Raw genomic sequence first — 27,857 nt, 5'->3', positions numbered from 1 at the left:
GCTACAAATTGAGTACCACTTACACGAAAATCCAAAATCCAAAAACCTCCAAAATCCAAAACTTTTTTGAGTGCTGACATGATGTTACAAATGGAAGACTCCAAAAGATACTGCATGTTTCCCAGGCGATGAGCAGATTTCTGCACAGCACATAGTTTTGACAAGTGACCTCACATATATAATGAACAGAAGTTAATGAAAAAAATAAAAATATGGCATAAAGCAAAAAATGAAGATCTCCATCGTGTATTGAAAGAGTGGATTTATTAGCATCAGAGTGAACATATGCTGCTTAATGGCAGGCTGATCATGAAACAAGCAAAGATCTATCACAATGACTGAAAATTAAAGGGAATTTTGAATATTCAGCAGGCAGGTTGCAGAAATTTAAGAAAAGGCACAACATTACATTCCATTTCCCAAACATCCACACTCATTCCATCTTCCCACCACCTCAACAGTGATAGAGTTCCTCTTGTCCTTATCTATCAACCCATGAGCCCTTGCATCCAACACATCATCCTCTGCAACTTTTACCATCTCTAAAGAAATCCCATCACTAAAAAGTATTTTACCTTTTCCCCTACCCCCACTCCTCACTTTCCACAGGGATCACTTACTCTGCAATTTCCCTTGTCCATTCGTCCTTCTCCACTATTCTCCCTTCCACCACTTATCCCTTCAAGTGGGCTAAGTGCTACACCAACCTATTCACCTCCTGCACCTCCATTCAAGGCCCCAAACAGGTGAGGCAGCAACTACATTGGTGAGACCTGTCGTAAATTGGGGGACTGCTTTGTTGATCACCTCCATTCCATCTTCCCAGTAGCCAAATATTTTAACTCTGATTCCTATTATTCTCAGTTTGACATGCTGGTTCATGATCTCTTGTGCCATGATGAGGACACACTCAGGGTGGAGTAGTAACACTTTATATTCTGTCTACATAGCCTCCAACCTGATGGCATGAATATCAGTTTCTTCTTCCACTATATAAGAAAATTCTCTCCCCCTTACCTTTTCTTCTATTCCCTACTCTGGCCTCTTACCTCTTCTCACCCACCTATCACTTACCCCCGAATCCCCTCCTCCCTCTTCTCTTAGATTCCTTCTTCCTTTCTTCTCCAGCCCTTTACCATTCCCACCTATTCGGCTTCACCTCCCACACTCAAATATGTTTCCCATATAAATTAATGGTAATTGTTTCTTCGCTTTACGCCATTTTGACTTACAAACACTTTCATAGGAACGCTCTACCTTCAGGTAGCGGAGGAAACCTGTATTATATTTTAAAGTTCTGCTGATCACCAAGCAGCAAAGAAATTCATTGATGAGTTTGCTAAGATCATCACTGATGAAAATCTAACACCAGAACAAGTCTACAATGCTGATTATTTTTATATCTTATATAAAGCCTAAAAAAAAGTAAAATACAAATACACTGTACTGTAACCTTTTAATCATAATATGGTATCGTAGGTGGAGACTGAAAACCTGCTAATATTTGTTGTCTAACATTTGATTCAGGTATTCTGATGCTGTTGTGCTGCTTTTGTTACCCTGCATACATTATATTTTCATTTTATTAATAGTATATAATAACTTTCACTGTAATGAAGAGATTTAAGACAAAGACTGCCTACTGGTAGCACATAAATTCAGAGTTGAAAATGATGGCAATTTCAAGTTATCTTATATTCCAAAATTCAAAAAAATCTGAAATCTGAAACATTTCAAATAAGGGGTAGTCAACCTGCACTACCAATGAAATTCGGCATTTAAGTAGTAACTTCAAAATCAATAGGAGAAAGGCACAAGAAAATGGAACTAAATACCAGAAGCACAGTCAAGCAGAAACTAGGCTACATTGTTCAGCACTGGACTGCATTCAGCAGTTAAATTTCGTAGCACTGCAGCATTAAAATTTCATTGCCTTGTTTAAGTCGAAGATGTTTCAAAATTTTGGACAAGTGATACTATATCTGTTTCAGCATGTAAAATCAGCTTTATTCATGTTGACAAGCCATTTCCAGAAAGCGTCCAACCAGAAGAAAACAAATGGTGATGAACCAAGTTTATTCAAATTGAAGTTCCTACCATGGAACATGTTTCCTATGATTCTAGAACAATACTAACTAGAAGTTGCCTCGATTTCCTCTGGTGAACACTAGGACACAGGTTGCAGTTAGAGATGTTATCAGCATTGGTTAACCCTCAGAGCGGTTTGGGAAGAAGCCACATTGAAGTCAAATGCAAGAATTTGACAAACTGACCTTAAGCAAGCTGACAGCCAATATCTTGTTTCATATTTTTTTTCTAGTCTCTTGGGTCTGTACAGAAATTGCCATCACAAAGTTACTGATAATAAACAACTTCAGCACTTTTTTCTCTTTTTAGTGCATGAACTGTGAAAACCTTCAGATCCTCTCAAAAACGATTTGAGAAAAGATATGATTTGCTGGGCCTTTTCATTATCCATTTCCCTCTGTATTTTTAGAACAAAGAGCAAAAAGCAGAAGCAGCACAGATTATTTTTTTACTTAGCTAACTTACTGTTTAGTGCAGACAAGAAATGCCAAATGTATTAACTATTTACAGTGACTTTATAGAGAGACAGTAAAAGTAGTTATTATGGCAAACAGTTTCATTACCACCCTTTTGACCATGCTTCAAGTAAGGCTTCGTCCACACTAGACTGGGTAATTTTGAAAATGCTGGTTATGCATAAAAACGACAGGTGTCCACACCAAGCGTTTTTGAAAATACCTCCGTCCACACTAAAATGGGTATTTGGGCGAATCTCCTCCTACTGGGTATGCACAGGACATATCTACAGAAAAAAAGCGACATGTTTGGTGTCGAATCTCGATGTAAAAGTGCGCGTTTGTGCAGTTACAGACTAGAAAAACTTAAAAAGGGAATTGCCAAACGACAGACAGCTGTTTGCTCTCGCACAGGAGGACTTAAAGCTAATAAAAAACAAATACTGGAGCGAATGGAGGCAACCGACAGGGAGTTCACGGACTGTATGACCCGGCTGACGACGAGCATTGAAAAACTGACTAACTCTGTTGCATTAATAAAGCACCTTGTTAAATGTATAAAACATGTCTGCATCAGTGTTATATTTCCATACAATGTTACAGTAAGCTGTTACACATCTATTGTCAGAGAAATACTTGCATAAATAGCTAAACTGCCTTCATACAAGCAAGCACAGAAAACAGGAATATGTTCCTCACAGTTGACGCATAATGTGAATAATTATTTAAATGGAGAAAACAGCGATGCATTCTGGAGGGCTTCCTAAATATGTTTTAACTGTAATTCATCACATTTTCATACCAATACAACACAAAAGCAGTACCACAAGGCAACATTCGTATTATATTTCATCAATTTAAGGTAATATTTAATGTAATAAATCATAGAAAGTTAACATACGAGGGTGTACAGTACTCACCAACAGTGGCAAGGTATGTTTGCTCTGGGAGATAAGTGATTGTTGTGGTGTCGGGCAGCTTTACATTGATGAGGTGGCTGACTCTCATCAGGATCATCAAGGACAGCAAGACTCACAGAACTCTCACAGACCTGACCTGACCTCTTTCCAGGATTCATCAGTGTTGTTGATAGTGTGTCTGATGTTAAAGGACTTCCGCCATTCCCTCACCGTTGGTAAACTCCCAGGATTTTCAAATTGTCTGTTGCTTGCAACATCTGAGAGATAGTTTGCCGTAAAAAATACTCCTTGAATGTGGATATCACACCTTGGTCAAGTGGTTGAATCAGCGACGTTGTGTTAGGCAGGAGGGAATGCACTGTTATGTTAGGATGAATGCTGTCCAAATGCTTAGGATGGGCTGGCGCATTGTCAAGCAACAAAAGAACTTTAAAGGCAAGTTTCTGTTCCCAGCAGTAGCGTTCAGCCTCAACAGCAAAATGATTAGCAAACCAGTCTTCAAAGTGACCCATGCTTTCTTGTTAGCTGCCCAGTGGACAAGAAGCATATTCTTACTCAAACCCTTAAGAGCATGGGGGTTTAGTGAATGGTAAACTAAGACAGGCTTCATCTTATAGTCTCCTTCGACATTGGAACAGATAAGCAAAGTCAATCTATCCTTTGCTGCCTTGAAACCTGACGCAGTTTTTTCATCCTTACTTATGTAAGTGCGTTTCAGCATATGCTTCCAAAAAAGCCCAGTCTCGTCTGACGCTGCCCTGCTTATAATTTCCAAGTGTTAAAGCGGTTCTCTGCTGCTTGCCAATGGCCCAGGACTTGACATCGGACACTTAGGAGGTATAGTTGAATATTTCAAGCACAAAATCACTGCAGCGTAGGTAAAAACAACAAAAGTTTAAGAGAGCAAGATCGCACATCCATGCCTTGCGAAAACCAACGCGAAACTGGCGGGAGTGAGACTGTGAGGCATGCGCAGATGACTTGTATTGGCGGGAAAGCAGTGCTCCTCGCGTAACCTTGAGTTTTGGACGCATATAAGGAGACATTGGTAGAAATAGGTTCCTCGCATAACTGTGAATCTGCATTGTCTGAAGACACATAAAACGATAGGGTGTATACTTATTTATTCAGTAAGTTATGGGTCAAAGTATTTGGTGAGTAAATTTCTAACTCTTCTGGCTTCAGTCTCATTGCCACCTGTTCTAAAATTGTTAGGTTGTGTTCAAGAAAACAATGAAATGCCGCGCTGCCGCCACTATCTATTCCGGCACGTCATGACAGCATTTCTAGAAATCTCCAGTTACCCCACCCACACTGCTCTGCCCCAGCAGCGTTTTCAAATTTACACACTCTGGAGGGCGTTTTAGAAAAGCTCCGTTTCTGGGGGAGGAAAACGCCATTTCAGTGTGGACGGAGGGTCATAGAAACATAGAAAATAGGTGCAGGAGTAGGCCATTCGGCCCTTCGAGCCTGCACTGCCATTCAGTATGATCATGGCTGATCATCCAACTCAGAACCCTGTACCTGTTTCCTCTCCATACCCCCTGATCCCTTTAGCCACAAGGGCCATATCTAACTTCCCCTTAATGAACCGGCCTCAACTGTTCCCTGTGGCAGAGAATTCCACAGACTCACCACTCTCTGTGTGAAGAAGTTTTTCCTCATCTCGGTCCTAAAAGGCTTCCCCTTTATCCTTAAACTGTGACCCCTCATTCTGGACTTCCCCAACATCGGAAACAATCTTCCGGCATCTAGCCTGTCCAATCCCTTCAGAATTTTATACGTTTTAATAAGATCCCCCCTCAATCTTCTAAATTCCAGTGAGTATAAGCCTAGACGATCCAGTCTTTCTTCATATGAAAGTCCTGCCATCCCAGGAATCAATCTGATGAACCTTCTCTGTAGTCCCTCTATGGCAAGAGTGAACCTTCTCTGTACTCCCTCTATGGCAAGATAGAAGAGAAAAAGAAGATGAAGAGAAAAAGCTTCGGTTATGGATTTATCCGGTCCAGTGTGGATGTAGCCTAAAAGAAACTAGCAGTTAATCCACTGTGTCACCCAATGTCATTAATACCCAGTTTTCTATTCTGCTGCAAATTCAATAGCATGCACACGTTAAGCATGCAACAAACACATTGTTTTCTTCATTCATCCACACTAAGTACTTGTTTAAAAAAACCAACACAGTACCATGTGGTTGTGCAACTAATCTGGCATAGATGAAATTTAGATTTCAGCTGCTAAAGCACAATTGATCTTTAAAACAAATGACTAAAGATATTTTTGACACTACATTGAGCTGACAAGAATGGATCCATAGTTAGGAAGCAGGCTCTGGGATGCACAGTTTGAACTCAACTTGTTTGATAATAAGTAGAAAGATGGAAGCCATGTATACACAAGTGTATTAAAAGCTGGAGAGATCAGCAGTAGGAACAAACTTTCAAGGACTTGGGAGCAGTACAAGGAAAAAAAAATCCATGACATTTTTGTCAAAATTACGGCTAGGAACCTAAATTTTTTTTCAAACAAATGCAGAACATACCTATTTCACCGTGATGTTACTAGCCCAATGCATTGAGTCACTTTTCCCAATGGCTTGCAGAGTAAGAACACCAAGAATGTCACTCTTTTTCGTGGAGTAGGATCCATTCAGTCTCAATCACTAATACTGTAGGGTCTTATACTCAAGGTTATTGACTTGATGCCACTGAGCTCATAATCTGCCTAACATTCAAGATTATAATGGGTGAAGGTACACACTTAACAATTTCCTTTCAAATGCTTCCTCCACTCATTATACTCTCTTTTGTCCACATACATGTCTACTGTGCATACCTTAACAGTGTGCTCTCTCAACATCATCTCACTTTTGCCACTTTACAAGTTCAATTGTCATTTAACCATGCATGAATACCATGAATACAGCCGAACGAAACAGCGCTACTCTTGGGCCAAGGTGTAAAGCACAGTCCCAGCAGTCAAACACAGCACAAGACACATATAAGATATCAGTAAAATTCAGTCACACAAAAAAAATGGTCCAAGACATTGAGTCCATGAATGTTACAAAAATTTTTAAGTCAAGTACAATACAGCTTGTCTTCTGCCAAGCAAACAAATAGGGGGACAGCACTGATTCCAGCTTGTACACTGTGCCACAACACTTGGATGGAGAGCACCAAATCCAACACCTCTCTCCTGGGTGGCTGTAAACAGGCAACACTGCAGCTTGAGGCCTAGTCCTTGCAACAACTGAGGCCACACAGCCCCCTTGCTATCTGCCAACAATCAGTGAATCGGACTTACTGCATTTCTACATTAACAATGTCCAACAGGATATGATCAAAAGAAAAGCAACCAGGATGACCACTCGCTGTTAGATTGCACACCACCTTCATGTACCGACTCCTTTGACACCTCCTTGACGCAGGCAGCAGCACAATTTGAACCAAGTCCAGCTCCTTCAGCTTTTCTGCCAATAACCAACTAGACCTACAGTATTCTAAGACCTTTATGCCCAGCAGAATCTTTCAATTGTAAAGAATGCATTTAAAAAGGACAATAACATCTTGGTTGACCCCATAAAAGCTGCTACAATTGAATACGCTGCCATCTTACCAGAAATTATTAGAATAAATCCACTGGATGAGCAATCCTATGAGATAAAAATAAAGGAATCTATTGTCCTCCTACCAATGACATTTTAGTGGTTGCCTCACATGCCCCATGCCCCTGCTGCAAAGAGAACAATTTTAGGTTAGATTGCTCTGATATAACATACATCTAGTTTCATTGATATCTGTTGCTCATCCACTACAAATCAGCAATTTCTCACCAGTCTGTCTATGCAGACAGAGGATGGGCTAAAATGCATTATAGGTAACAACAGTGACCAGATTATATTATCATTGGGAAATGTTTTAATTCAGTTGCTTTGAAACGTCTTTTCTTTTATCTTGAAGGGATCTGCGGTCAACATGGATCCCAACTGGATTAATGGGAGGGGTTAATATGAGAGGCCTCAGAAAGATGGAACACTTCATCTCACACCTTTATTAAAATGTTTATGTCTAAACATAGCTAATATTGGTGAGGTAAACTTACAATGTACACTCTAAAACAGTAAATTCACCTACATAGAACACAATTTTTGATAGAATTTAAGAGCCTCAAATACCTTATTGCATTTAAGCACACAGATCAATTCTGACCTGGAAAAATAAGTTTTTGTTCCCAGAGGAATACTTCAGTTTACAATAAGTGAGTTGTTCTAAGAATTTATGAAAATAGAACTGATGACTAGACACAACAGATTGAAAAAAATATTCCAGCAACTCCTTTCAAAGATTTCTCTACAAGCAGGGAAGTCTCTACTTAGGACATTAATCAAAACTGTTTCCATTCCTTGTTCAGCTCAATTATTTTTAGAACTGCTTGAAGCAAAGTATTCACCAATGAAAAACTGTCTGGCAACATAACTAACCTCAAGATTTAAAGATATTATCGTAATGCATCCAAAATAGAATAATGGACTAATTTGCAATGCATGGATTAAAACTAAAATGGGGAGTGGGGGGCGGTGGGCTAATGGTACGATAGTCAATACAAAAACAGAAACTAAGATCCTGTGATAAATAATTCAGCTGATACTAAATTCCAAATTTAAGAATAGTGAAAATGTTTATCAGGAATTTACTCACCAATTAATATATTATCTACTATCCATAATCTACATCATTCCGCTCATACACAAGTATACAAAACAACACAGAAACTGTAAATAGAGTTCAGTAGTCCATTTAGATATTCCACTTCAAAGCTGCTAAAGCCACCTGGAGCACAAATTGAAGGTGTAGCTTTCTGCTCTGGTCCTCTACTCCATTTAAATTGTAACCCAGGACACCTGTATATTTTTATAAAACTTAATCACTGATTTTTGATTTACTTCATTGTTTTTAAGTTTTTCTTCACCATTCTAATTTAAAAATATTTAGTATTATTTTAATTGCTAATTGAGTATTTTTAAATTCACTGATTAGTCTAATATTGACATAGCAAAAGGCTAACTAAATAGCTTACTGATGACTCAAACAGGTGACTGAAGTGAAAGGTAAGGTTCTCTGGTCAAGTAGAGGTCGTTAAACAGATTTAAACAATGGTAATTTACATAATATGAAAGTCTCTGGTGGAGCTGCTAGTGCAAATCTTTATGCAGCATATGAACATAAATCAAAGCCATGTTATAGCTTGGAATGTTAAAATAAACAATAAATCTCTCCTGACAATGAGATCCAAAATACAAAAGCAACTTTAAAACCCTGTGGATTAAATACTATACCATTTGGTAGTTTGAAGATGAGTAAAATAAATTAATCCACAATTTAATTAGAAAAGAACATGGGTAATAATAGTGACAAAATCTCACATTAACTATCAATACCTGGGAAAAAGTATGAGAACTAGAAAAAACTAATAGGAAAAAAGTTTTGGGATTGGCAAATTGTAAGAGATTGATTTTATTTGTGTCTTACATAGTAAAAGTATTTCAGATACCCACTCATTTTTATTCAGTTAGGTACTTTCTCCACCTGAATCTCCTGGAAACATTTACATTTTCTCTTTCAGAAATTGTGCAGGTATGCATGGTGCTCTTTAGAGAGCTTGGCTTGCAGTTCAAAACAACTATATAACCTTGAGCATTTGTGTGCATCAACAAGAGGACAAATAATAGAAATAGTGTTTCACAATACCTTATTTCTGCAATGAATATTCATTGGTCAACTGCAGCATTGTCATAACCTACTTAAACTATACCAGAATTAGAAGTAAAGGACACTACTTTCCAACCAAAGATAGAATAAAACCAAAATATACAGTACTGAATGTTACCTTTGTTTAACTGGCAGCATTTGCACATGTGAACCAGAAACTTTAGTCCCACCATTCTTCAACCACAGGTTGAGTTAGAAGTGCTGGAATGTTAAAGCTGCTGTGTTCTGCTTCAGGCTAATGCAAAAGTTCCCATGGTCAAGAACAACTTGCATTTGTAAAAGCAACTTTAAAACAACAAAAGGTGCTATATAGGAGTATTATAGTGCAAAATTGAGGCATAGGAAATTTAAAGAGCATCCTAAATGGAGGAAAGAATGAAGTTTAGAGCTAGAGCCTCAGGAGCAGTAAATAATTACCAATAATGCAGTCATTAAATTTGAGGGTGATTGAAGTGGAGATGACAAAATATAAAGGGTTACAAAGGGTTAATAAATACAAAGGATTAATAAATTTAAAACCAGACACTTTGTAACAGAAGGTACAAAGCCATTTATGAATTTGACATTAAATTAAAAGAAAATTTTAAATGTTTAAAATACAGTTTTAAATATAATTTAATCGCTTGCTTACTTAATCATATTAATGGTGAAATATTTCAAGATCTGGAAGAATGTAACCCCTCCCCATAACAGCTTTTAAATGAAGCTTCACAGCACCACAAGTTGAATTATATAATTAAAATTGGTTTGCTTAAATTCAGTAATTCAACACACTAAAACTAAGACCAGTGGCACATGAACTTCAAAAGCTTGAGGATAAAAAGAACACAATTTCAACTAGACGCTGGTTAAGCTGTGGATTGCCCAAACACGCTATACCAATGTCTGATAAAATGGGAAATAAATTCTACAGCAGAGCTCATTATGGCAACTAACTGTCAAGAATAATATTTAAAGGCATGTTATGGTGAGCAAGTCACAGCAGAGACAAATATATGTAAGAAAGAACTTAAAATATTGGAATAAAAATATATAGTTTACAAAAAATGATTTGAGTAAAAAAAAGTAGTAGACTATTTACCTTCCATGCTTTGATTGCTACAGTTCACTGACACAATATTTGCATGTTTTAGATTTAAATTGCATGCCTGTTTTAGTGGCAGATGCTGGGGCTGATGAAGATACCAGTTAGAAAAGTGAACTGATTGCCAATGAAAGAAACACTAGGAAGAGCAAATTCTAAAGCCAGACAAATAAATTAACTTTTTCATGACAAATTTTAAGATTTAATGCTTATGCACCAGTAAATTTTCTGTAAAATAATTACTTAATTATACACCTGGAAATTAACTTTTTATAGACACTTCTGAAAAAAGAAATCAAGATATTTAATCATCAACAGCAAAGAGAAATAGGAAATGCAGGGAGAAAATGTGGAAAGGAAGGAAGGGTTGAGAGCTGATGGGGTGCAAGGGAACCTGACAGCTTCTTTTCTAAAAAAAACAATTTTTTCATCTCTTCATACTAAAAGAAATAGTCTCATATTTCCCCACACAATACTCCACTGCCACCTTCTTGATATATTAATTGAGGGATAAATATTCACCAAGATTCCAGTAATAAAGGGCCTGCAGAATAGTACCATGGCATATGTTATGTTAACCTGAGAAGGCAAGCAAGTTTAACATCTTTCTAGAAACACACCCTTAGGCAGTATAGTCATTCTTCAGCCCAAGCCTGAAGTGTTAGCCTAAATTTTTGTGTACATGGCCTTACAGCGAGATTTCAATTCATAACTTCTGACTTGGAGCCAAGAATGTTATCAATGGAGCCATAATTAAAATACAGAGGACTACACAACTCTGAAAGAGACTGTGGAAAATCAAATCCCTTCTTATCTTTCCCACTCTACATATCCAGACATCTTTACTGACTTCCTCACAAGTTTCTTCAGGTAGTTATGTACAGATAGAAGCTATCCTTTCCTCCAAGTCACTAACATAAATTTTGTATACTCTACTACTATTAATTTCCCATTTAGCTGCATCACTGGTTACATACTTCAAGACTACCAAATTTGAATGCCTCATTCACAAAAAAAAACTTTATGAAAAGTTGACTTATTAAAAATTACTTAGAAAGTATAATTTTATATAAGATTTACATTGAGGGGAGTGGTGGGGAAGAGGGAGAATTGTGAAATAAACTTTTGCACAGCCTTGACTCAGCGTCAAGCTCCAAAAATCACAAAACTTCATCAGCACTGTAGAAACATTTCTGTTTTGACACACTTGTTAAGCTTTCTGTGGTTTTCACAATTGCTTTTGTAAGTTGCAACATTCTTTTGTCATACAATAAGAAACATAAAACATGTTGCAATTATGAGATGCTTCAATGAAAATCTCTCCAAAAAGTTAGTTTTAAAACTGCATCTACATCGTAGATGCAGCATAGAGAAACAAAGCTTTAAAAAAATGACACAAGCCTTTTTGCTAGTCTGAGGATGTCCATCAGTTCAATTGCACATTAAATATCTTAAGTTACAAGATAACTTCCTAACCTATTCATTATTATGTTATGTTTTTCTTTATATATATATGAAATTCAATAAAAAGATTGAAAACGAAAAGATAACTTCCTAACTGAGCAGATCCACCAAACTTGTTGCTGCCTTTGATAGTATGATAGTATTAGTAATTTGCTAGAAATTACCAATTATCTGTGAATTACTGCATTAAAAGGACAGCAAATGGCAGCATCACCCATTTAAAGAAAGACATTAGTAATATTTCAGAATTTTTAAATTTTAGGTAGTAGAAATGGCACTACTTTATCTTTTTTTTTGTTAACCACACATAAAAGACAGCTCCTGATTTAATTTTATTTGAAATTTTAATCTTATTCTGAAAGATCTGATCACCTCTTACCAGTGCTGGGCATGTGATTCACTCTTGAGGGAGTCAACAGCTCAACTGACTGGTCTCGACCGGAAAGTCCATCTGTAAGTGAAAATAATTCAGTCTTGTAAATAGTCTGCCGCATCTGCCATTGCTGAAAAATAAACTCAACTCCAGGATGGCCTTTTCCAGCAAGGGTGCGTTAAAGTTTACATGCATAAATTCAGTTAAGATACAATATTCATTTCAGTGTGTTAACAGTATTACATTTTGTTTGAAAACTGTGCCCAATGTACACCTTTATTTGACAAACTCTGAAAATTCTTCATCAATCTTTTACCAGACACAAAAGGGCTACACAAAATTAATTTTCAGATGATATATCAAAAAGGGAACCTGCTGCTGAGAGAAACATAGTCTGGGAGGCAGCAGCTAAAAATAAATGAAGCACTGCAGGAGTTTAAAATGCAGAAACTCAAGAGGTACACTGGTATGTAAGGACTTGAGACCAAGTACAAATCAGCTCAATTTCTGTTCTGGCCATGTCATTCAATAAAGCAGTCTGTTAACAAAATACACCAAAATAAATCTTGTTTTGAAAGTCACTTTATTAATGTATGAGTTGTGCAGTACAATTCCCATGTCTACCCGCATAATATTCCATTTTGCATTCTCTACTTATTGGGGGAGAAGTTTGAAAAAAATTTCAAATTTACAAATAAAAAAATCTGTTCATATAAACTTTTCTGACTCTACACTGTTACATTGACCAATGACAAAACTGTCACCCACTTGTTTTAAGAGTTACCGCCCATTAATCAGAAAGATCAGTTTCATATTCTCTTTTGCATTCTTTTAAGGGGAAGGGTGCTTCTTTCAATTTGCTATTTTTTGAAAGGAAGTATAGAAAAGTCATGAAAAGTCATGCTGCTAATTACTGATGTCTGGTTAGACTTAATCTACAGAGAATTAAAGGGGGGAGGGGTTGGGTGAATGGGGAAGGCTTTAATTATCTTGACAAACAACAAACACTTCTAGCTGTTGACATGTGACTGGGATCCACAGTAATTGGAGCTTTTTGGTATCACTTAAACTGACACAGGAATCAGTGTCCACTAAACACTCAACAGGGATGTAGAAATTGAATTAAAATAAAAAAGAAGCTGAATAGAGAAGTGCCGCACAACTGATATCTCCATACTGAATCGCTTGCTGTAACTCAAGTCCACTGCAAATACTTAGCAGATAGCTAGGAGAATGTATCCAAATGTATCCATACATTGCAACTGCACCAAATTTTTGACATCTACAGCAATTTGGCTTCAATAACTATAAATGATGCAATATGTTTTCTTTAAAAATGCAGAATCTTTCAGCTGGCTGAAATTTCCTTTCACACGCTCGCCTCACTTGTTCTGACAACTCCTTTCTAGGGATCATGGTAGCAAAATGCAACTCCAGTGCTTAATTCAGTGTTTTGCTCCCCTCAGAAAGCGCCTCAATTCTCATGCGTTAATGACGCAGTCTGTGAGGAAATGACCCAATTTTATTCAATTCTTTTGAATAAAGTCATTGTACATTCTACAGTCAGAGAAGCAATGCTCAGTTTGGCTCTGGCAAAGTCAAACTTCAATGCCATATCATTTACATTCAAATACTGCCGGAGAAGGAAAACAATTCAATACTCATTCAGTTTAGTAGTGATGTTGGATTTTTTGAAGAGCGCTCAACATTTTTTACATAAAACTTTATCTTCATTCTGTATTAATGTGTATGTATTCTTTTAAAAAAATGCCTAGGTTAAATAACTTTTTCCAGTCCAAAAGTGCTCCAGAGAATTAACTTTTCATAAACAAGAGAAAATCCATTGCCATATTTTGTGCTCTTCTGGAATAAAAATGATAAACTTTTCATATAGTCACAGAAATTCCTTTGTTCAAGGGAGAAGCACAGTTTCTCCCGTTTCTCTCAGAACCTTTTATGTGTGCATGTACCATTTAGTAAATTAATGATATGCTACTTATATGCTTGAACTGAAAGGGACTGAAAATAATGGCTTACAAACTCCCTGTTTAAGATCAATTTCCCATGACAAAAAAGAGCTGTGCCATAGTGCCCTTAACAAATAGATAATAATGTACACTTTCCCATCACACCCAAAGTGTCAGCAGTTACTACCACCTTTATGGTAAAGTGTAGTGTGTAGGCTTCCGTTAGTTTCGATAGACCATGGATTTGCACCTTGGGAAGTTTCCAGGGCGCAAGCAAAGTTTTTTTTTAATGGAAGACCTGCAGTTGCCCAAGCTGCAAGTCACTCCTCTCCACGCCACCAATGTTGTCCAAAGGAAGGGCATTAGGACCCGTACAGCTTGGCATCGGTGTTGTCACAGAGCAATGAAGGACACACACACGCAGCCTCAGCCAAGGCTCGAACTAGCGACCTCAGATAACTAGACGAACGCATTAACCGCTTGGACATGCACCAACAAAAGTAAAATAGGACTGATCCTATATATGGGGGCATTTAATACACTTGGCTTGCTGAAATGAATTAAAATCATTGTTGGAGTGGTGGCAAAAATTCTATTGCCAAATTACCATTATGACATCCTTACCAGTGAAGTTTAAAGATATAATTCACAAACTGATAGTAATAAAGTATATACAGTGGCACGCAAAAGTTTGGGTACCCCGGTCAAAATTTCTGTTACTGTGAATAGTTATGTGAGTAGAAGATGATCACCAAAAGTCATAAAGTTAAAGATGAAACATTCTTTTCAACATTTTAAGCAAGATTAGTGTATTATTTTTGTTTTGTACAATTTTAGAGTGAAAAAAAGGAAAGGAGCACCATGCAGAAGTTTGGGCACCCCAAGAGATTTGAGCTTTCAGATAACTTTTACCAAGGTCTCAGACCTAATTTAATTAGCTTGTTAGGGCTATGGCTTGTTCACAGTCATCATTAGAAAAGCCCAGGTAATGCAAATTTCAAAGCTTTATAAATACCCTGACTCCTCAAACCTTGTCCCAACAATCAGCAGCCATGGGCTCCTCTAAGCAGCTGCCTAGCACTCTGAAAATTAAAATAAATGATGCCCACAAAGCAGGAGAAGGCTATAAGAAGATAGCAAAACGTTTTCAGGTAGCCATTTCCTCAGTTCGTAATGTAATTAAGAAATGACAGTTGACTGGAATGGTGGAGGTCAAGTTGAGGTCTGAAAGACCAAGAAACTTACTGAGAGAACTGCTCGTAGGATTGCTAGGAAGGCAAATCAAAACCCCCGTTTGAGGTGCAAAAGACTTTCAGAAAGATTTAGCAGACTCTGGAGTGGAGGTGCACTGTTCTACTATGCAGCGACACCTGCACAAGTATGACCTTCTTGGAAGAGTCATCAGAAGAAAACTTTTCCTCACCACAAAATTCCATGTCAGAAGTTTGCAAAGGAACATCTAAACAAGCCTGATGCATTTTGGAAACAAGTCCTGCGGACTGATGAAGTTAAAATAGAACTTTTTGGCTGCAATGGAGAAAAAAGGGTGCAGAATTTCATGAAAAAAACACCTCTCCAACTGTTAAGCACAGGGTTGTATTGATCATGCTTTGGGCTTGTGTTGCAGCCAATGGCATGGGGAACATTTCACTGGTAGAGTGAAGAATTAATTCAATTAAATACCAGCAAATTCTGGAAGCAAACATCACACCATCTGTAAAAAAAAGCCGAAGATGAGAAGAGAATGGCTTCTACAACAGGATAATGATCTTAAACACACCTCAAAATCCAGAATGGACTATCAAAAAAGGCGCAAGCTGAAGGCTTTGACATGGTCCTCATAGTCCCCCGACCTAAAAATCATCGAAAATCTGTGGATGGACCTCAAAAGAGCAGTGCATGCAAGACAGCCCAAGAGTCGCACAGAACTAAAAGCCATTTGCAAGGAAGAATGGGCCAAAATCTCTCAAATAAGAATTGAAAGAGTCTTAGCTGGCTACAGAAAGAGCTTACACACTGCGATACTTGCCAAAGGGGGTGTTACTAAGTACTGACCATGCAGGGTGCCCAAACTTTTGCTTCGGGCCCTTTTCCTTTTTGAAACTGTAAAAGATGGAAATAAAAAAGTGATCTTGCTTAAAATATTAAAGAAATGTGTCATCTTTAACTTCATGCCTTTTTGAAATCAGGTCATCTTTTACTCGCTTAGCTATTCACAATAACAGAAGTTTCAACCAGGGGTGCCTAAACTTTTGCATATATATGATGGATAGAGTACAAAGAAATGAGTCAGTGTAAATGTAACTTGAAGGCAAATGGTTTTGTATTTTGTTGTTTAAAGTCCAAATTTTTCAAAAATGGGACTATGGCTCAAATGACACAGAAATTAACATTTAAAGCATACCAAATGTATTTTAATTATGCTATTACATTATTAAAACTGAGAAGTGATTAATTTTGCCATTCATGAATCAGCAGCTAAAACTATAAAGGTACATTTACAAATGACAGTTTTTTTTCCATATAAGGTCACAAATAGACAAAGGCAAGAGGATAGATGTTCGGATGGCTGACTGAAGGCTTAGTCAAATGATTTTCAGAAGTGTTCACAGCTTAAAAATTATAGACTTAAGTTCAAATGTGAGTTATCCGTCACACCACGGCCGACTGCAATATATTGTTTTCATCCATTTAGTTGCCCTAAGCAGTAATATTTGATTATTTCCTTCAGAGCTACATGCCGAGTTGCCACTTTCCACAGCCTTTATAGCCAGTAGCTTCCCCACCATTGAGGAAATCTTTAAAAGGTGATGCCTTAAAAAGACTGCATCCATCATTAAGGACCCCTACCTCCCAGGACATGCCCTGCTCTCATTGCTATCATCAGGAAGTACAGAAGTCTGAAGACAGGCACTCAACATTTTAGGAACAGCTTCTTCCCCTTCGCCATATTTCTGAATGGTGCTTGAATCCGTGAACACAACCTCACTATAAAACTTTCTTATGTTTTATATAATTTTATAGTAATATATAGATTTTTAATGTATTGTTCCATATAACAAGTTTCACAACATATCTCTGTGATAATACACCTGATTCTGATTCAATTTAATGGCAGGTGAACAAAGTATTGATAACTCATCCCAAGTCTTAAAAGATTTAGCTGAATTCTTCAAGTCCAATTCCTCCCCTCAAAACAGATCACCTTATACTTCTGTACATACAATTTCAGCCAACATTTTCCTGCTTACTTTACCAGCTCATTTTCACTGAGTGGTCTTCAGTTATTTATATTTTATCTGCAGATTTTTTACAGTTATTTTAGATGTATTTTGATCATTAAAATTTATCAAGGGTAATATTTCTAATGTCAGCCAGTGGTGCAGTGGCATCCACAATGGACCTCAAAGTGAGTGGTCCCTGGTTCTAATCTGGCTGGCCCCTTGCATGCTTACCATCTATGCCGGGTTGAGCACTGAGTTAACAACTTGGCCTCATAAAAAAACAAAAATGCTAAATAAATGACAAAATTGCCGCCTGATGCACCACAAGGCATGAAAAGGAACAACAACAATATTCCTAATAACAACACTGTTTACCAACCTATTCCAAAACATGAACAAACACTATTTCTATGCTCTTAACCAATTTTCTTGCTAATGTTCACATTCTATTAATATATTAAGTTTTACTCAGCTTCATCTGAACAATCTTCAAAACATTTTCTTTCATCAACATAATTCTGCTTATTCAGAGAGGGCTACTAAATTTCATAAAACTTACCTTTTAAAAGTTCATGCAGGCCAATCTTTCCAAATCATAGTAAGTTTGTCTCTTAAATTTACCCACTGTCCAAGAATGTTGGAATTCAGATACTGGGGTTTCCCTACTGAAGTACTGTGTTTGCATTTTTGCAGTATAATTTCTGTATCCAATGATAATTGAAAGTTTATGTATGCTAAGTATGTTTTTATCTAGTATCCTGTTTCATCAGATCAGTAAAGTAGCCAGTGACTTCAATGCAAAATGTTTAAATTTTACCCAGGGAAACCTTAAAATACAACAAAAAACTTGTAAGTGAAATGTAATTCAAGTAATTCTTTGGATTGAAACATTTACTTGATATAAACATAAGAGCTGAATGTAGGCAAGGATGTTAATTAATACATAAATTTATCTAGAAATTTGATTACTTTAAGACATTTATTGTTCAACTGTGCCTTAAAATCTTTCACAAAAGAGCATTGTTATGAAATAATTACTTTCCTAAATTTTGCCAACTAAAGCTCTGTTAAGTTCAACAAATCCAGGTTTTGTATCGTCATAGACTGTTCACAAATAAAATCAAACTTCCACATTAAAGCAACAATTTGCATATTCTGCCATTGAATCCAGCTGGCACTACGCAGAAAGAATTTAATAATTTAAATATATGCTCTGCTCATGTTATCTATTAAAGCCCCTTTTTTTTTCACCTGGACGATACAGAATGATATAGGAAAGTATGTTTATAACAAGTACAATTAATTTTCCAAATAAATCTTAACACTAATTGAAAGTTAAATGGCTTTTACACTTATGCCACTGCAACAATGTTTTGGTTATTAATCTCCATTAAAGAAAATAGAAAAGATACAATACATTATGCAATAGATCAAGCGTGCTGGAAGTAGGAAGAACCATACTGATTGAAACCATTTCAACAAATTCTGCATTGTTTAATTTCTAACATGTCGCTCTGAATCTGACAGTTAACATTAAATGTTCCATTTAACAATTGAAAATACAAATTTTAAGATGTTTGCATCACTACCAGCTAATATAATGCAATAATCTATAATTAATATAAGTCTTAATGCCATAAATCAATTCATTGTTATTTCTACAGGACTTTTTTTTTCGGGTAGATGGAGATCATCAGCCTGGGAAGGCAGTCCATCTAAGAGGAGAAAAACTGATTTCAAACCTCCGCTGCCTTACGGCCACACCCACTTATGGGAAAGGCTTCGGGAGTAAACCCTGAGGACAAATCCAGAGCTGGAGTCCCTAAGGCAGTCTGACATTGCCTTCAACCTTGCTCTGGCAACTCCTGTGACGTCACAGGTGCCAAGCTGTATCGGCCCTTGCCCTTCCCTTGGACAACATCGGTGGCGTGGAGAGGGGAGACCTGCTGCTTGGGAAACTGCCAGTCTCCCATACAACCTTGCCCAGGCCTGCACCCTGGAAAAGACACTCGCAAGACTTTCCAGACGCAGATTCATGGTCTTGCAAGACTAATGGATGCCATCCATCTACAGGATTTTTAAACAAACTGACCAAAAATGTGTAACAGAATTAAGCTGATGAGAATCTACATTACAATTATATAATATTCACCTGTTTTGATGGAAAATTTAATACCTAATTTTTGAAATAATATATCCTGAAGTGAAACTCTGCAAATGTTTAGAACATTTCTTAATGTTCAAGTCAATAATTTTGCACTTTTATACTATAATTCTCATGACAGGTGGTGTTCATCTAGCCATAGAACTTGAACTCAGATCATATAAAGATGTTTAATCACAGAAAAAAATCAGATTGTTTAAGCAAAACATACAAAACAGCAGGAGTTAGGCTGAGAATGTCTCTCAAGAATACAAGGAAGTATACAAGGAAGTACAAGCCAAAGACCATTTGGCCCCTTAAGACTGGCCCATCATTCAATATGATCATTACAGGTCTATGCTGTCTTTAACTCAGCTGTGCTTCTGCTTCATACCCTTCAATTCTTCAATGTTTCAACTATATACCTTGAATATAACTAGTGATCTGGCTCCACCACTCTCGGGGCAGAGAATGCTTGAGGGTCACCATCAGCATCACAGTTTTAAATTATTATTCCCTTGTCCATGACTCCCCCACAAATGGAATATATCAGCACCTACCCTGGCAAGCTTCCTTAGGATTTCATATATTTGAACAAGGTCACCCCTCATTTCTTCTAAACTTCAAGGAATATAGGCCCAAACTGTATAGCCCCTCCAGATAAAGTAACCCTCTCCTTTTCAAACTTTACTTTACACTTTATTGTCACCAAACAATTGATACTAGAGCGTACAGTGATAATTGTTTCTGCACTTCAAGCTCCCTGAAGTACAAATTGAAGTAAATATAATAAAAATTTAAATTATAAATCATAATTAGAAAAATAGAAAAGGGAAAGTAAGGTATTGCAAGTCAGGTCCAAATATTTGGAAGGTACGGCCCAGATCCGGGTCGGGATCTGTTCAACAGTCTTATCACAGTTGGAAAGAAGCTGTTCCCAAATCTAGCCATACGAGTCTTCATGCTCCTGAACCTTCTCCCGGAGGGAAGTGGGACAAAAAGTGTGTTGGCTGGGTGGGTCTTGTCCTTGATTATCCTGGCAGCACAGGTCTGACAGTGTGTGGTGTAAAGTGAGTCCAAGGATGGAAGGTTGGTTTGTGTGATGTGCTGGGCTATGTTCACGATCTTCTGCAGCTTCTTCCGGTCTTGGACAGGACAACTTCCATACCAGGTTGTGATGCACCCTAGAAGAATGTGTTCTACGGTGCACCTATAAAAATTAGTGAGGGTTTTAGGGGACAGGCCAAATTCCTCCAGCTTTCTCAGGAAGTAAAGGTGCTGGTGGGCCTTCTTGGCAGAGGACTCTGCTTGGTTAGACCAAGTCAAGTCATAATTTTTTGAAGATGTAACTAGTAGAGTGGATAGGGGAGAGCCAGTGGATGTGGTATATTTAGATTTTCAAAAGGCTTTTGACAAGGTCCCACACAGGAGATTAGTGTACAAACTTAAAGCACACGGTATTGGGGGTATGGTATTGATGTGGATAGAGAATTGGTTGGCAGACAGGAAGCAAAGAGTGGGAGTAAATGGGACCTTTTCAGAATGGCAGGCAGTGACTAGTGGGGTACCGCAACGCTCAGTGCTGGGACCCCAGTTGTTTACAATATATATTAATGATTTAGACGAGGGAATTAAATGCAGCATCTCCACGTTTGCGGATGACACGAAGCTGGGCGGCGGTGTTAGCTGTGAGGAGGATGCTAAGAGGATGCAGGGTGACTTGGATAGGTTAGGTGAGTGGGCAAATTCATGGCAGGTGCAGTTTAATGTGGATAAATGTGAGGTTATCCACTTTGGTTGCAAGAACAGGAAAACAGATTATTATCTGAACGGTGGCCGATTAGGAAAAGGGGAGATGCAACAAGACCTGGGTGTCATTGTACACCAGTCATTGAAGGTGGGCATGCAGGTACAGCAGGCGGTGAAAAAGGCAAATGGTATGTTGGCATTCATAGCAAAAGGATTTGAGTACAGGAGCAGGGAGGTTCTACTGCAGTTGTACAAGTCCTTGGTGAGACCGCACCTAGAATATTGTGTGCAGTTTTGGTCCCCTAATCTGAGGAAAGACATTCTTGCCATTGAAGGAGTACAGAGAAGGTTCACCAGATTGATTCCTGGGATGGCAGGACTTTCATATGAAGAAAGACTGGATCGACTAGGCTTATACTCACTGGAATTTAGAATATTGAGGGGGGATCTTATTGAAATGTATAAAATTCTAAAGGGATTGGACAGGTTAGATGCAGGAAGATTGTTTCCGATGTTGGGGAAGTCCAGAACGAGGGGTCACAGTTTAAGGATAAAGGGGAAGCCTTTTAGGACTGAGATGAGGAAAAACGTCTTCACACAGAGAGTGGTGAAGCTGTGGAATTCTCTGCCACAGGAAACAGTTGAGGCCGGTTCATTGGCTATATTTAAGAGGAAGTTAGATATGGCCCTTGTGGCTAAAGGGATCAGGGGGTATGGAGAGAAAGCAGGTACAGGGTTCTGAGTTGGATGATCAGCCATGATCATACTGAATGGCGGTGCAGGCTCGAAGGGCCGAATGGCCTACTCCTGCATCTATTTTCTATGTTTCTATATTTCTATTTGTGATATTCACCCCGAGGAACTTAAAGCTTTTGACCTGTTTCACCTGCGCACCACCAATGTAGAGGGGGTTGTGCAGTCCACTACTCCTTCTGAAGTCAACAACCAATTCCTTCGTCTTGCTGACATTGAGGGATAGGTTATTGTCTTTGCACCATGCCACCAGGTTCTTAATTTCCTCTCTGTATTCATACTCATCATTACCCAAGATATGGCCTACAATTGTGGTGTCATCAGCAAACTTGTATATTGAGTTTGATGGAAACTTGGCTACACAATCATGGGTGTACAGTGAGTACAGCAGGGGGCTGGGTACACAGCCTTGTGGGGCACCAGTGCTCAGGGTGATTGTAGAGGAGATCTTGTCCCCTAATTTTACAGCCTGGGTCCTGCCTGTGAGGAAGTTGAAGATCCAGCTGAAGATCTGAGTGCTAAGACCCAGTTTCTGGAGCTTAGGAATCAGTTTATTTGGAATGATGGTATTAAAGACAGAGCTGTAGTTGATGAAAAGGAGCCTTATATATGCATCTTTATTCTCCAGTTGAGAGAATAAACTGAGAGAATTATTCCATAATCTGTCAAATTCTGGAAAGTAATACCCAATGTGTTCATTGTTTCAACATCCTTTAGTACTCAGGGATGCTAGTTATCAGTTTTCAGTCTAATTGGTTTCCCTAGTAATATTTTGTCTCTAATACTAATTTCCATAATCATTGCCTTCACAAGATTCTTGATTCAAGTAATCTGCAGAATTACTTGTATGCTCTTCTGTGCAGACAGAACCAAAGTATTTTCGTTTCTCTGCCAGTTCCCTACTTCCTATTATGAAGTCTACATTTCTGAATGTGTGCGGCTTCACAATTCTGTTTTCTTTACACATTTATAGCAGCATTTACAGTCTGCTTTTACATACCCTACAAATTTATTCCTACTCTCCTAATCCCTTTATTGCTAAAATCCACAATCCCTACATTCTTTGTCAAAGATCACACTCTCTAACTGCTCTCATTAAGTCTTTGACTAGCTTATCCCCATGGTCACCCCAGTTTCACCCTATAAAAGACAAATTCCCCACCCTCCCTGCAGCTTAATGGGCTTTTGTATCCTTGCCAGTTCAGACAAAGTCTTTTCATCCTAAATCTTTAACCTTTTCTCTTCCGGCAGATGCAGACTGATCTGCTGGGTATTTTCACCATTTTCTGTTTTAGCTTTTTGCCTGCTGTTGTTTTATTTTTTTATTTGAAGCAATGAAAGATCTAGAGAGACTTGATCAAATAAAACAGATTTTATTGGCAAATAATCAATCAGAACCAGATAATGTAGAATAAAGGACACTGTCCAAAGAATCAAAAGTGACACAAAGTGGTTGCAATCTGGAATGTATTACTGGGTGAGCAACGGAAGCAGATTCAAATATGGCAAAAAGGGAACCAGCTTTACATCCAAATGGAGTATATTTGCAAGACCATGGAGAGAAAGCAATAGGAAATGGATTCATTTTATGCAGAGGTGTCTAGAGATCCATGGGCCAAATGGCCTTCTGCATTTTTACCAATTTGTGATTTTGAAAAGAGTTCTGCCTTATAAGATGTAATTGCTTCAGCTTCAGTGGCCACATTCTTACACCTTTCATTTTTCACCAAATTTTTCATCGTTCTGTAGTGCATCATCTCTCACGCTCTCTCCTACCATCCCCAAGTTGAAATAACTCTGTAAAAGTGCTTTGTTTCCACTTAAGTGGTGTGTCAGTTTCATTTCATAAACATCTTCTGTGTTCCCTCCTTCAGAGTGTATTCTGTGGTTAATATTCTGGGTGCATACTACGTTATCATTGTCATTGTGATGCTTTCTTCAAGAATTAAGTGCACATTGCTATACAGGAAAATTAAAGAGTTGTTACATCTACTGCAAGGTCACACAAAACACACTGCAAAGGTCCCATTGCTTTAAATAATTTCATTAGATACAAATATACCAGCCAGTGGTACTTACATCCACAGTGATGAACTGCTTTCAGAGGCTGGTGTTGAAGCATATCAGCTCCTGTCAGAGTGGCAACTTGGATTGGCTCCAATTTGCCTACCAAAGCAAAAGGTCTACAGCAGACACTACCTCATTGGCTCTTCACACAACCCTGGAACACCTGGACAGCAAAGATGTATACATCAGGATGTTCTTTATCGATTACAGCTTGACATTTAATACCATCATCCCCTATGAACCAATCAGTAAACTCCAAGGCCTGGGCCTCAATGCCCCCTTAAGCAATTGGATCCTGCATTTCCTCACTTGTAGACTCCAGTCAATCCGGATTGGCAAAAACATCTCCTCCACAATCTCCATCAGCACAAGAGCACTGCAGGGATGTGTGCTTAGCCCCCTGCTCTACTGGCTTTACACCTACAACTGTGTGGCTAAGTACAGCTCCTACACGATATACAAGTTTGCTGATGACACCACTGTTGTAAGCCATATCAAAGGTGGTGATTAATCAGCAGACAGGACGAAGATTGAAAATTAGGCTGAGTGGTGTAATAATAACAATCTCTCTCTCTCAATGTCAAGACCAAGAAACTGACTGTAGATGTCAGGAGAGGGAAACTAGAGGTCCATGAGCCAAAAATCATTGGAAGATCAGAGGTGGAGAGGGTCAGTAACATTAAATTTGTACCATATAGCCTACTGTACAATAAGGGACGATTTTATGTTGTAGTAACACATTATTGAGCATGCGCTATTGGGTGCGTATTGATCTGTATTTATGTGTTTAGTTCAGGTCTCGTAAGTAAAAAGCCCTGTTAACTTAGCTCCAGTCTCTAGCGTTTTTATTAATGATACTGTTGTGTAAACAGCCACGTACAGAACAAATTGGTGACGAAGTTAATGAACTTGCATTGTATCGAAATGCCAGATTTTAATTGATAACAGCACTCAGAAGAGGCAGAGTGAGGCTGTGAGTCTGAAAAGAAGCAGGAGTTCAGCCGGAGTCCGGAATGTCAGGAGACCAAAAGACACAGTCAGAGTCGTGGCGCGTCCAGGCAAGACCACAGCCGGCGCTGAACCCCAGGGCTGAGGGCCTACCTGCCTCAGAAGAGAGATTTTTTTAAAAAAAGGAGTAACACATGCATCTAGCCAGAGTACGATCGCGGTGCTAGCAAAAAAAAAGTCATGTGAGTCAAAAAGAAAACAAGGGACCTGGTTAAAGTAACATAACAAGGATAAATAAACACAACAAGGATGGCATTAATTGGAACCATTACAGCATTTAATAGTGGCATGGAATACTGGGCAACTTATATTGAAAGAATATATTGTGATGTTAACAATGTTAATGAAGGACAGAAAGCCAGCATCTTACTTAGTGTAATAGGCGCAAAAACATACGGCCTGCTACGGATTGTTAACTCCTGAAAAGCCAGCTGACAAAATGTTCAAGCAAATAGTAGACACTCTCCAACAGCATTTACACCCCAAGTTGCTGGTCATTGCTGAAAGATTTAAATTCCATACACAGAATCAAAGCAAAGGTGAAAGCATTTCCGAATATTGTGCTGAATTGCACTAATTATCAGAACATTGTCAACTTGGAGCTGGTCTATCACACGCATTGAGGGATAGGTTAGTGTGTGGCATGCACTATGAAACCACACAGAAGAAGCTCCTGTGTGAAAAAGACCTTACATTCGAGAAAGCGCTGAGCATCTCAGTATCATTAGAAACAGCCGCACAAGGTGCTTCAGAAATACAACAAAAATCTCTGGAATATGCTGTGAATAAAATGTCACTGAGCAAGAATGAAGGAAAGAAATGTTACCGTTGTGGGAACAGGTCACATGACACTGATGGTTGCTGGTTTAAAGGTAAAGACTGCCGAAACTGTGGCAAACAGGGACACACTGGCAGAGCATGTAAAACCAGTAAACAGCAGGAAAGGGGCAAAATACAGAGAAACAAGAAACTCCAGAAAGGAAAATACAATTTGCACAAAATGAAAGGAAGCAATTCTGATGAAAATGACTCAAACAAAAGTGAATTGTCTTGTCTGCCAGTTCACAGCGTGAAAAAGACAGATGATCGAAGAATAATAAGGATCACTCCACAAGACTTGAGACTGAAAATGGAGTTGGACACAGGCTCAGCCTTAACAGTGATCTCTGTACGCGACTACAAATGACTGTTTTTGCATGTACCTCTGAAATAAACTAAACTACTGCTAAAGACTTACACAGGACAGAAAGTGCCTCCCGAAGCCAAAATTAAAGTGACAGTGACCCACGGAGCTAAAACACAGCAACTGAACCTCTATGTACTGAAAAATGGACTACCGTTTCTGAGACGTGAATGGCTCAGGAAAATTCCATTGGATTGGCACACCATCAAGGCACTAGTTGTATCAGCAAAGGAGGGCAGCAAGGCTACATCTGAGAGACTGTCACAAATACTTGCTGACTCTGAGGAAGTGTTCATGAAAGGAATAGGAACACTTCAGGGCATGAAGGCAAAGACTGAAATTGAGGAAAATGCATGTCCAAAATTTTACAAAGCCAGCCCTATGCCATATGCAATCCGTCCTACAGTAGAGGCTGAGCTGAAAAACCTGGAGCAGACTGGGGTCCTGTCAAAGGTGCATTGGAGTGAATGGGCCAAGCTCATTGTTCCAGTGATGATAAAAACCTCCAGCACAAAACCAGGAAAACCAAGCAAGGTGTGCATATGTGGCGACTTTAAAGTGACAGTCAACCCAGTGCTCCGCACAATGCGGTATCCCCTACCCCGTATTAAGGACAATTTTGCTTCCCTGTCAGGAGGGGAGCATTTCACAAAATTGATTTGACCCAGGCTTACTTGATTTTATCAAGTTATTAACTAAACAGTGCGTGGACATTTGTATATTAAGGGTATACATACAGTATTTGTTTAGCATAAAAAAAAGTTGATACACTTTTTAAATAAAAGGGGAGGAGTGTACCATACAGCCTACTGTATAATATGGGACTACTTTATGTCGTAGTAGCATGTTATTGAACATGCGCTATTGGGTGCGTATTGATCTGTATTTATGTGTTCAGTTCAGGTTCCGTAAGTAAAAAGCCCTGTTAACTTAGCTCCAATCTCTAGCGCTTTTATTAATGATATTGTTGTGTAAACGGCCACATACACAACAAAAATTCCTGTGTGTCACTATCTCAGAGGACCAGTCCTGCACCCATCATTTAAATATAATTGCAAAGAAACCACGACAGTGCCTCTATTTCCACAGGGGTCTGCGGAGATTTGGCACTTCATCAAGAACTTGGTAAACTTTTATAGATGTGTGGTGTAAAGTGTGTTTACTAGCCGCATTATGGCCCAGTATGGGAACACCAATGCCTTTGAGCTGAAAATCCTACAAAAAGTAGTGGATTTGGCTCAGTACATCATGGGTAAAGCCCTCTCTACCATTAAGCTCATGTACATGAAATGCTGCCATAGAAAAGCAACACCTATCAAAGATCTTCACCATCTAGAGCATGCCCTTTGCTTACTGCAGCCATCTGGAAGAAGGATAGAAATGCCTCAGGACTCGCGCGACCTTGTTCAAGAACAGTTACTATCCTTCAACCATCAGGCTCTTGAACAAAAGGGGATAACTATGTTCATTTAAGGACTCTTTTATCTTGATATTTCATGTTTATTATGTATGCACTCTGGTAATAAACTTTACTTTTAACTTTTGAACTCTGAACTCTGAATTTGAACATCTTTTTATGGCATTTTTATCATACTGCTTTGAGTA

At 38.4% G+C, this 27,857-nt stretch overlaps 1 protein-coding gene across 8 annotated transcripts in view; it reads right to left on the bottom strand.

Annotated features, from left to right (window-relative positions):
* The window catches only part of hdac4 (histone deacetylase 4), a 432,610-nt gene that overhangs the window by 266,836 nt on the left and 137,917 nt on the right, over positions 1-27,857 (bottom strand). For 7 of the 8 annotated variants that reach the window (XM_059967108.1, XM_059967109.1, XM_059967111.1 and 4 more), the window contains one exon: positions 12,165-12,236. The exons of the other annotated variant lie outside the window; for it this stretch is intronic. In XM_059967108.1, the coding sequence (XP_059823091.1) occupies positions 12,165-12,236 (72 nt within the window). The remainder of the gene's footprint in view (positions 1-12,164; positions 12,237-27,857) is intronic. 8 annotated transcript variants of the gene reach the window in all.

Source organism: Hypanus sabinus, chromosome 4 (genome assembly GCF_030144855.1).
Source record: "Hypanus sabinus isolate sHypSab1 chromosome 4, sHypSab1.hap1, whole genome shotgun sequence".
NCBI classification, from domain to species: Eukaryota; Metazoa; Chordata; class Chondrichthyes; order Myliobatiformes; family Dasyatidae; genus Hypanus; species Hypanus sabinus.
The sequence above is the reverse complement of the archived record's forward strand: the minus strand, read 5'-3'. Positions and strand labels throughout refer to the sequence as shown.